The 12055-nt window shown below is 39.4% G+C and overlaps 1 protein-coding gene across 2 annotated transcripts in view; it reads left to right on the top strand.

Annotated features, from left to right (window-relative positions):
* Nucleotides 1-11657, top strand: part of LOC131152135 (haloacid dehalogenase-like hydrolase domain-containing protein At2g33255) — a 45749-nt gene extending 34092 nt beyond the window's left edge. For both annotated transcript variants that reach the window (XM_058103810.1, XM_058103809.1), the window contains exons 4-5: nt 10221-10355; nt 10863-11657. In XM_058103810.1, coding sequence (XP_057959793.1) covers nt 10221-10355; nt 10863-11027 — 300 coding nt within the window. In that variant the 3' untranslated portion in view covers nt 11028-11657. The remainder of the gene's footprint in view (nt 1-10220; nt 10356-10862) is intronic.
* The last annotated feature ends 398 nt before the right edge of the window (nt 11658-12055 follow it).

Raw genomic sequence — 12055 nt, 5'->3', positions numbered from 1 at the left:
ACTGAAAATCTTTTTGAAATACTTCTGTGCTATTGCTGATTTAATCCACGGATTTCTGATCTATTTTGCTGAGATTCTCAAATCTAAGTCAGAACCCTGGTGATAATTTTCTGAGCTTCATCTTCTATATTGTATTTTGATTGAAGTATACTGAATTTCATTTGTAAAAATCAACTCTAACTGAGAGTACCCCTTGTACGAACAAAATTGTTTCTTGTTCCTATTTTTGTTTGACAATTCAGGATTGTTGGATCGTTGCCTAGCGAGAGGGGTGTTCTCGTTAGAGAGGAATCTCCACCTCGAACGGAGAGAGGTTGTAACTTCGCCTGGTAAAGAAGTTGGAAAGGAATCCTCACAGCGTGTTGCTTGGGGCAAGGACTTAGGCCGTTGGCCGAACCTTGTAAAAAATTTGGTGTTCCTCTCTTCTTCCCGTAATCTCTTTAAATTATTGCAAGTATATTAACTGCGTGTATGATTATTTGATTGCTGAGAACTTATTGGTTGTTGGGAATTACTGGAATACTGATCAAAGGAACTATATTGATTGTTTGTTGTTGGATTGAACAATCAAATTATACTTGAATACTAAATTGTTGAATATTGGGAGCTTACTGAAATTCCGATTTTAATTGGACTTTGAATCAAGTAATTGATTGGTTGTATGATTGAAAATATTCTGAACACTGAAGTTTTGAGAATATAACTGAGATAAACCTTGTGAATTTGAATATCTTATTGAAGATATATTGCAGGGTATTTGAGATCAATCTTCTGAAATCCTATCTTGATATTTCTCATTGAAATTTACGGCTGATCTTGAATATTGTTCATGCATAGAAGATTGAATTTGGATTGTGATAATATACATACAAAGAATTGTTGATTGTGAGGTTGCTAATTAGTGTTATTGTGTTTGTGTGACTTTTGGAAGTTAATTTGAAAAGGGCAATACTTAACTAAGGTATTTGTAAACTAGAGTTATTAAGAAAATTTTAAAACCCAAATCACCCCCTCTTGGAAGTACATCTTAATTCTCATCGCCTACTAAGGGGCTATACCAGATGGCAGCTTTAGAGTTAGCAGAGTTGAGTAAGCAACTTGATGAGTTATTGGAAGTACGTTTGGAGCACCAATGTTGTTTTAGAGGAAACATAATAGGAGCAAGCAGATGTATGTGGACTGCCATGCGCTTAACAAGGTGACTGTGCGCATAGTAGTCAAAAGCATGCCTGAGGTGCGCCTAGGCGCAAAGTGTAGTGGGGCGGCGAGGCTAGCGCCTCATCAAGGTTGAGGCTAGGCAACCTTCAAGAGGGGTAGGCAGGTGCACTGAGGCTCCATGCGCAGTGAGTTGCGCCTCAAATATCTGACCTTTTAACTTTATTTTTTTTAACCTTTTAAGAAAGAAAACGTAGCTAGAATCGAACCAGCCCTAGCCCTAGCCAGAGGCTTTGACTCAAACCAGCAGTTCTAGGCTTCATCTTCGAGCCTTTGAACCAACACAAAACTAGCAGTCTAGGTTTCGTCTTCAGGTCTTCGAGCCTTCACTAGCAAGACAGCCATCAAAGGAGTCCTTTGTCTTCGAGGTTTGAGCCTTTAAACCGGCACAATCTTCGTCCTCAAGCCTTTGAACCTGCACGAAACAGCTTCATCTTCAAGCCTTTGAGCCTTCACCAACAACACATCTTTCGCAAGAGCCCTTTGTCTTCGAGGTTCTGTTAGATTACCACTTTACCTAAAAACTTAAGCTATTAGGTTATGAGCCAACAATGTATATCAAGCTTTAACACTCCCCCACACGTGCAGCCCGATAGCACGTGGAGAGATAAACACACGATAAATAACACCCATGGTACGAAACAAAATAATTTTTTATTTTTTATTTAAAATACCACAATAAACGTGGGCAACAAGACTAGAACCTAGGACCTCCTGGTAACCATCTTTGATACAATGTTAGATTACCACTTTACCTAAAAGCTTAAGCTATTAGGTTGGGCCAACAATGTATATCAAGCTTTAATAGGTTAAAGCCTTCGAACCAGCACGACCTTTGTCCTCGAGTCTTCAAGCCTTTTGCCAGCAAGATAGCCTTTGCCGGAGCCTTCGAACAAGCGAGAGGCTTCGAACCATTGATTCATCATCACCAGTCTTCATGATTCGTCAAGCTGCTTCAAACTAGTTTCTTCTTCCTTGAACTCTTGCATGTGTAATTACTTATGTTGAACTATGTTTGTTTCACTTGGAAATTGGTACTTGGTTGTCATAATTTCTTTGTGTTTATATTTTGGTATTGAATATTTGGCATTTAAAATTATAATATTACTATTGATGTGTTTTCATATATCAATTACCCATCAAATAGGCATTGTATACAATTTTAATAATGTGCACCTCACCTTTGTGAGGCGAGCGCTTTCGCCTCGCGCCTCGGCTCCAAGTACCCTTTGCGCCTTAATGTGCCATGTGCATTTGACTACTATGACTGTGCGCAACACGTATCCCTTTTCATTGATTGCTGATTTGTTTGATCAACCAAGTCATGCTAAGTACTTCACCAAACTTGGCTTTGTGGTCAGGCTACTGTTGGTGCAGATAGAAAATGGTGATGAGACAAAGACTACTTGCATGATATGATTGTGATGTCCTTCAGGTTGACGAATGTGTTAATGGCATTTTGCGCTTTGATGAACTAGGTATTTCATGAGCACCTTGACAAGTTTGTCATGGTATATCTGGATGACATAGTTCCACTCTTGAGGAACATGAAGAGCATCTATAGAAGGTGTTCGACAAGTTGAAGGAGAACAAAATTTATGTGAAACAAGTGAAGTGCTCTTTCGCTCAAAGGAGAGTCAAATTCCTTGGTCATGTGATCGAGTAAGGTTGTATCTGGATGGATGTGGAGAAGGTGAGAGCTATTCAAGATTGGAAGATCCTAACTATTGTGAAGAAATTGTTTTCCTTTATTGCACTTGCTAATTATTATCAAAAGTTTGCAGAATTGGACAAAAAATTGCTAGGGAGCCTTTACAATTTGAAGGAAGCCATGATGTGAGATCCTATATTTGCTCTTTCGGACATCATGAAGCCCTTTGAGGTGCAAATAGATTCATCAAATGATGCACTAGGTAGAGTCTTGTTACAGGATGGACATCCTGTTGCGTATGGGAGTTTTAAGCTTAGTGAAGTAAAACGGAAGTACACAACTCAAGAGAAAGAGATGCGAGCAGTAATATATTGTCTTCACGTGTGCGGTATTACCTACTTGGGTCGAAGTTCGTAGTGAAATCAAGTAACTCAGCTATTAGTCACTACTTTACGCAACCTAAGTTGTCACTTGTCACCCAAGTAGGCTCATTGGCAAGAATAGCTAGTGCAGCTTGATTTCTTATTTGAGCACAAGGCGGGGTGGATGAACCAACTCACAAATGCACTAAAACTAAGGTTGAGCTTGTGGCCTTACAAATGTTAACACACTTGACAGTAAGTAAGGTTACCATGACAATACAGAGGCATATTAAGGAAAACCTTGTCAAAGATCAAAGTGCTCAAAACCTCATAAAGTTGGTGGAAAGGGGCAAAGTGTGTTAACTCTAGTTAGAAGATGGATTGCTGATGATGCATGATAGCCAACTCTTTTTGCCCTGACTTGGAGATTTGAGGAAGACACTACCGAGAGAGTGTCATGGCCTCATATGGGCAGGCCATCTAGGACGAAGTGGCATCGTTAAAAAAAAAGAGGTATTAATGGTCACACATGCGTGATGAGGTGGTCAAGTATAACCAAACTTGTCTCACTTGCTAATAAGACAAGGTGGATTGGAAGAAGATCTCAAGGTTTTTGGAGCCTTTTCAAGGACCAAAAAACCGTGGGAGAGTGTTGCATTTGACTTCATCCTCGGCCTGCCCAGCGTTGGAGATACATGGTTTATATCTATGGTTATAGATAGGTTTTTGAAGTATAATAATTTCATACTCGCACCAAAGTAATGTTCTGCAAGGGAGACAACACAGTTGTTTTTCATACATATTGTCAAGTATTGGGTGTTCCCCAAGACATTGTTAGTGATTGAGACACGAGATTCACATGCAACTTTTTGATAGAATATTTTAGAATCCTCAGTTCACAACTTGATATTTCTTTGAGCTACCACCTGCAGAAAGATGGACAGGAGTACTTACGCCATTTTTTCACTACAATTAGAAAAATTGGGTGTAGCCACTTAATGTGGCTCTGTTATGTTTAAATGTTCAAAAGAGCTTAACAATCAACAAAAGTCCTTTTGAGCTTGTTATAGGTCAGCATCCATTGTTACCTCACATAGTGGATGAGTTGTATAGAGGGAAGAGTTTGACAGATTACATCTTCATTGAATAATGGAGACAAAAAGCAAAGATCACCTGAGCGTGGTTGGAGAAAGCTTCTACGCATATGAAGAAATGGGCATATCAGGGGAGAAGACTATTGCACTTCAACGTGGGTGGCTTGGTGCTCCTTAAGCTACATCTAGAACAAATCAAGTCACTATGAGGTCGAGATAGGGGATTACTTTGTAAATAAGGACTAGTCCCCATCTTGGCCTAAGTCAAGAAGGCCTCTTACAAGGTTGATCCTTTTGCTTGGATGAAAGTGCATCCTACGTTTCATGTCAGTTGCCTCTAGCCATTCAATGCCTACACTGAAGATCCAAGTAGAAGTTAGTCAACCAGAGCACCATTGAAGATACTACAATCCGAGAGAAGAGGAGTTGAAGTCATCCTTGTGGATAGAGTTCACATCATCAAGGAAGAAGTAACACAAGTTCTTAGTGAAGTGGAAAGGCCTTGGAGATGAAGATATTAGTTGGATGTTAGTAGAAAACTTGCAACTGTTTATGGAAAAAGTTGAAGAGTACTTAGAGTCGAAGTCTACGTGGATATCAACAGCATAAGTAGGGAGAATATCATGAGCCAAGCTTGTTCAAGGCATTATGCTTGCTTGTAATCAGTTGCCTTGTGGACATGGGATAGGTAACCATCATGTAAATAATAGTATGTATGTTTTATTCATTGAGTGTGTTTATGCCTAAGTGTACAATGAGAGTATGACTCCTTGGTTAGTTTAGGGGAGGGTGATTGATCATCAATCACTGTAGAACTCACTAGCATTTGAAACGACGCAAGTGGTGTTAATGAATTACGTTACTTAAATGTTTATTGCGTGATTCTCATTTGCTTACCTTGTTGCTTACTGCCTTTGTTTCCTTTGCATGTTAAGAATGTGTTCTTGTGGTTAACCGTGGTACAATTTGGCTAACTAGTTAAGCAATAGTGCTGTAGCTAGCGCCATTCACAAGGTGTGAAGTGTTTGGCCCATAACACTTGGGCCCGAGATGATCCTTTACTCTTTGTTGTTGAGCCTCCTTGAGCTTTTGAGTCAAGGTGCTTCTCAACTCCCTCATTTTTTTTGGTATTGGCTTTCATGCCCTATAGGGCAGCCCTTTAGGGCTTAGTCTTCATGGTCCATAGGCAGCTCCTTATGGCTTAGTCTTCATGACCCTGTAGAGCTTGGAGGGTGGCTCTTTAGAATTTGATCTTCATGGCCTTTTAGGACAGATCCTTAGAGCTTGGTCTTCTTGGCCCCATAGGATTGCTCATTAGAGCTTAGTTTTTATTGTCCCATAAGACAGCCCTTTAGGAATTATTTGTGGACCTGTTAAATGGCTCCTTTGAGCTTGGTATTTTAGCCCTACAAGGCTGCTCTTTAGGGCTTGGTGTTCATGGCCCAATAGGACAGCTCCTTCAAGCTTGGTCTTCTTGGTCCTGTAGGTGCCCCTTAAGGCTAAGTCTTCATAGGCTTCCAAGGCAGTTCTTTAGAGCTTTGTTTTCATGGCCCTATAGGACAGCTCCTTGGAGCTTGTCCTTCCTATTCCTTAGGGTGACTTTAGAGCTTGATCTTCATGGCCTTGTGGGGCAGCTTCTTAGAGCTTGGCATTCATGGCTCCACGGGGCAACCCTTTAGAGCTTGACATTGTTTGGACTTGATCAATATCTTGCAAGTCTGAATATTTTTGGAAGGCACTAATGATGTGGAACTCTAGAGAATGTTGGTGGCTGAAAAATTTGTTGAATTTATCGTCAAGGTGGAGATTCGTTGTCTTTTGTCCTACGTTGGTGGGAAGTGTTTTTTGAACCTTAGTTTGAAGCTATATAAAGAGCTTCCCTCACCATTTGTAATCACACCTCAAAGTTGTAGAGTTATAAATAGTATTTGTACTCTAGGTTATTTCTAATTACTATTGGTTTATGAAATTTGCCCAAGTTATAATTTTTCTGGAAGTAGTGGATTGATCGTCGACGCCGGCGCCTGAGGACGTAGGTAATTATGTACCGAACCTCATAAATTCTTGTGTTGTTCTTTATTGCTGTCTTTTATTTTAGTTTTGGTTGTATATTCAATAGCAATAGTTGTAGTATTGTTGTTTGGCACAAGTGGGGTGCTCGACACAACACATGAGCGTGTGAAACATATCAAAGTCGATTGCCATTCCATACGTGAATCCTTTGACAAACAAGTATTACTCTTCCTCACATTTCCACTGAATGTCAAATTGCAGGCATATTTGCTAAAACTCTTTCTCAGCACTGGCATCAGTTCTTGGTTGACAAATTAATGCTTCTTGATTTACCAGCATCAATTTGAGGGGGGATGTTAACGGAGATAATTCAGGCAATTAGGCTGTAAATAATGCTGAAAATCTGGCAGCATTTAAGATCTGAAAATCAGGCAACAACCACGTAAATCTCTTCTATATAATGAAAGCAAACCTGATGGAAAGGGCATTCAGTCCAAAATTAACATACTAGAGGTCATACATCCTGGACTCTGGTCATACATCCTGGACTCTATAAATTATAAGTAAATAGTGACTTTGTAATTTTGTATCTCTTTATCCAAATGTGTACACAAATAAGAGAGAGAGATAGAGAGAGTGAGAGAGGGGGGTAAACAAGAGACATTTTGGTGTGGCTGCCTCTCCCTGTATTTATAATAAACATGTATGCAGAATACAGTAGACAATTGGCAACACTACCATTTGACTTGCACATTCCAGTACTTGCCATACAAGTCGATACGGTTAATGTAGATAACCAAAGTATAGTGTTGGATTCCATCTGTGACACAGCAAAGAACCGAAAGACATGATCCTGCACTGCACAATGGGATGACTTGGGATTTCATGCTTTGTCCACTGTACTACCAGGTGTTATAATCATGAACTGCTGTCATGAACTTGGGTCACCTGTTAATGCAAGTCTCAATCTCCGAGCACTTGTACCGTAGCTTTCTGTTTTCTTGACCGGGCCAATTTGGACAACATGTAGTCAAAGTTTGCCTTTAAACAGCCTATAATTTAGTGACTAATGTGGATGGATACCCCCTGGGCCCCCTGTGATGTCCATTACTATTGGTGGTCTTGTGAGAGGGTTTGGTTAACGGATGTGTGCATGCCTGGATACCATAATAGATGGTGTGTTTTGCACCTGTAAGTGCAGTACCTCCAACCACATTTTGGTTCTATTACATGCTTGACCACCAAAACGACTGGAATAGATTTTTAGCACAAGAAAATCAGCATGTCTCTTGGCATGATAAATCCGCACTGCATTTTGAGTTCTCCTTGGAATCAGAAGTCATTCTCCCCTTGCATAGTTCAAAAAATGCAACCAATGAGTTTGTTGCTCAGAGCTTATCATTGCCTGGAGGGGTCTGCAGCATGAGCATCAGTATGGGAAAATGCTGGAGTTAGGCTCTCATGCAACCACCTACCCACAGTAGCTGCACTGAGAGAGGTTTAACAATAAAAGTGTCATCCCAATTGGTTCATCTGCCATGACATCATAGATGTCATCAATGTGTGGTACCTCATTGTGCTCCTCCGCTTCCATATCATTAATAGCAGTTTCATTGGTGCATCTACCTGTATGAAAGTCTGCATCAGATCGACGTCTCCTTGATTATAAAATGCTTCAGGCAATGCATCCCCAAATTGGACATTTCTCTCCCCACTATCGGCAGACACAGGCCAATGTTGTAAGTAGACTACAATCAAATATACACCTGAACATTATCTTTAGGGATCCAATTCAGTACAGGGATCTCCATCATCATTTTCTAGCAATTGTATAGGACAATCTGATCATTTCCTTTCAGAGCCGAATATCTGCATGTCATTTCAATGTTTTATACACTGACATCTGTGTTCGAGGATTTGCATATTTTATCATAGAGAAGATGGAGCTTTAATTCTTCTTGTTCCTAATTGCTTTTGTTGGACTGTTTCAATGGTACATTCCATGCTCAACGTCCATTACACTGCAAAACTGTTATGTCTATAACTAGCGCTCTGCCTTTATTTGCTGATGCAAAAAGCATGAAAAGTAAAGATTACTTTATTGAATACAGGAAAATGATGACCATAAATTGTGATAAATTGAGCAGAAAAGTATGGTTAGTTGATTTCAACAGGAAAAAAAAAAAAAGGTGGGGTAAATTTGGAGGTTGCAGAAATATCAACACAAATTATGAAGAAGTTTATTTATCATGGAAAATGACTATACTTCAGCTATATTATGATGACAAAGATGCTGAGCTAGGGTAGGGCTTTTGGAATTGTCCATGTGTTCCCATGAGGGAGGTAAATATGCATTCCTTAAAAATTTTTCTAGGCTGATGAGCATGTTGAAAGCTTCTTTTTTCAAATTTTCCATGTAAATGAAGAATCTGGGGACAATCATTGATATACCTCTGCGAGAAAGGCAGATGTTAGTGGGGTGAAGGGGACTACAGGAGTTTCATAGGGAGATATTTGATCTTTGATTGTTGGGGATACAAAATATGAGGCTTTGGTTCTGAAAAATACATCATCCATGGGTCAGGAGACTTACGGCTTTGGGGTAATTAATAATCACGAAGCTCATGGTGGACAGTATGGTACAATTTATTTCCATTGTGAAGATTCTTGAAGCAACGGATGGTGTCACTGAGGATTCCAGATCAAGATAAAGTGGCTGGTTGGTGGCAATTCTTCAAAGCTTTTTGGTGCATGGTCCTCCCTGATTGTATATGTCTGTGCGTAAAACTAGCATGTTTTATCTGTTGGTAATTGTGATATATCATATTCTGTAGTATGTTGCCATTTTTTTGGTGATACCAGTATGCCCCCGTGTCTCCAAATATCTTTATTATTATGGAAACCCCAGTCCAGATGCAAATCTTTGAGTCACATATGGATCTGATTTGGCATGTCATGTTTCTTTCAACATCTACAAATTGAACAATGTCCTGCTACTGTTTTTATTTTGTACCTACCATAAATGTAAACATGCCTCTTAAGATGGACCATTTGTTCTATCTGGACAGTTACAACAATGCACTTACAGTCTTCATTGCATGGTTTTGTGTCTTTAAATAGTGCCTCTAGAATTTATTATATTCCTGCTCCCTTCTTTAGCTGACATAAAAAATTTCCTGAAAACTTGTTTGGGAATGTTGATTTTTGGCCCTGGATTTTGGATTTGTATGAAGTTTTTTCGTCCAAATCCACATACTCCAAATCTAAGGTTCCTGGTCCATTTTCCCAAACATAGTGTCTTGTTCAGCAAGTGAAAATGAAAAGTGAGTTCTAGGTGCCTTGTTTACAGTGTCTTTAAATCTCTTGAACCATCATGATTGCAGGTCTGTTTGTGCAGCAACAGGCCTTTAATTTATGAGATCTTGATGTGCTGAAGAGCCCATTCAGCTTTTAACTGTCTACTTAGTTTTAAGGGCAAAAGACACTCACCTCCCTTGAGGTTTGGAAAAAAAAGAAAAGGGACCTGCCCTGAGGTTTCAAAAATCCCAGACCTCCCTTGAGGTTCCAAAAAAATGCCACAAACCTCCCCTGAGGTTTGGCAAAAAGACACAAACCTCCTCTCAAAAGGCTTGTCTTTTAGCAAAATAAAGGGGGGGTTTTGTCTTTTTGGCAAACCTCAGGGGAGGTCCTTGGAATTCTTGAAACCTCAGGGGAGGTCCCTGTTTTTTTGCCAAACCTCAAGGGAGGTCTGTATCTTTTGCCCTATTAATTCTTAATGTGCATACTTTGTAGGGTAGAACTTTGTTTCCTTACTCATCCTTCACAAATATTCTGGAGTATAATTAAAGATCTTTTTTATTATTTTTACTTCTGTCCTCGCTGCAGTTGATATTTGATCCAGCACTAAGCCGGGAATTTCGTCCTTACAAACCAAACCCTGCTCCCCTACTGCATATCTGTTCAACTTGGGAAGTTCAGCCTAATGAAGTAATGATGATTGGGGATAGCCTTAAAGATGATGTGAGTAGTTTTTTGACATTAAAATACTTTTCTTCCAGCATTTTATTGATACACTCTGAAGGACCATTTTATTAGGCTTCATAATTTGTACACCAAACAGAAACTTCTTCGGTTTTCCCAAAATAGTATTTTATTTATTGCATGTTTTACTCATTTGAATATTAAGACCCCACAACAACTGGTCCCCACCTTTGACAAGAAGTGAGGATTGTCCAAATGAAAGGACCTTTACCATATCAAAGGGTAAAAGGACCTTAAAAGTGGAGACCTTCAAACCAAGTAGCATTGAAGTATGTCTACAACATGGTTCCAGTTTAGTAGCATAATTAGTGTTTCTTCAACTATTGTTTTCCTGGTGGATCTTCAACTATTGTTTTCCTGGTGAATCGCATAGTTATTAATGTTTTAGTCACTCGTACCTGCTCATCATTATTTATGATATTCTGATGTACTTTGGTTGTTTTATGAACAGCCAGTAATTTTCCGTTCCTAACTGGCCTTTTACAGGTGGTTTGTGGGAAACGAGCTGGATCATTTACATGCTTGCTTGATGAAGCAGGGAGGTATGACACCCCCGATTTTGCTGATATGGATAGAAAGCCAGATTTTAAGGTCACTTCCCTTAGTGAAGTTTATGCACTATTGGAAGCAAATTTTGACCTGACGCCATAATTTCTGAATCCATTTACAATAGAACATCTAACACTTTGGAGAAGCATGGAGATTGTGCTTTGTCCAAATATATACATTGTAGCAAGGGTATTTAGAAGTTCTTGGACTTGGATAGGCTTAGTTGTATTTGCTAGAGAGATTTGGATGGTATAAGAAAAGGAACAGGGAAAGAAAGTGCTGAAAGAAGAAGCGGGTTGGGTGGATGGGTAAAGGGTACCATTTCATAGTGAAATGCTCTTTCTTCAATCTGGATCAGAGTTATGGCCTTGAGGTTAATGACCTGTGCTGTTCCATGGATAATACCCTACCGATGGGAACATCAAGATAACTTCCATGGATAATACCCTGTCGATGGGGAACATCAAGATAACTTCCATGGTAAACACGTATGGGACTCTTCCATTTGATGTGCCTTTAATTTGTTTGTTTCTGATGAAAATTTAATACGGTGAGCATGATGAAGTCGGGCAATCCGAAGTGGTGACAACAGCCCTTTTGCAAGCTTAGGTTGATGGGTTTCAGCTTCATCTCTTCAAATGTACCAAAAATACTGTGATTGTGATAACGAAAGTCATATTGCATCCCTCTGGAGGCGTCTATATTTATTGGAAAACCTGATTCTAAGTGCTATTCCATTTGCATTTTAAATCGAACTGCCAGTTTGCCTCTTGGAAGCATTTTGAGTCGGTGAATATATGGAATTCTTTGATACTTTCTTGTGCAATCATGCCTGAAATTGAAACTCTATCTACCCACCTATGCTATCCCGCAGCAGTTGCATCTTCTGTATGCTGTGTTTCATGCTTCCTGAAGCTGATTGAATGCTCTCTAGCTTCCGAGGAGAAGAAAATCATTACATGCTTCCATAAAGGGGTGGATGAAGTGAGAATTTAATATTAAGGAAAGCCAAAAATGGATACAGGAGAAGAAAAAAAAGAATTAGAAAAAAGTGTTCTAATTTGATGACCATGACAAAAAATTAATCAAAGGGCTGAAAGTAGTTAAAGAAATTTATAAATTAGCACAAA

This window comes from Malania oleifera, chromosome 3, assembly GCF_029873635.1.
Source record: "Malania oleifera isolate guangnan ecotype guangnan chromosome 3, ASM2987363v1, whole genome shotgun sequence".
NCBI lineage: Eukaryota > Viridiplantae > Streptophyta > Magnoliopsida > Santalales > Ximeniaceae > Malania > Malania oleifera.
Note: the sequence above shows the minus strand (reverse complement) of the source record. Positions and strands in the feature narration are given on the sequence as shown.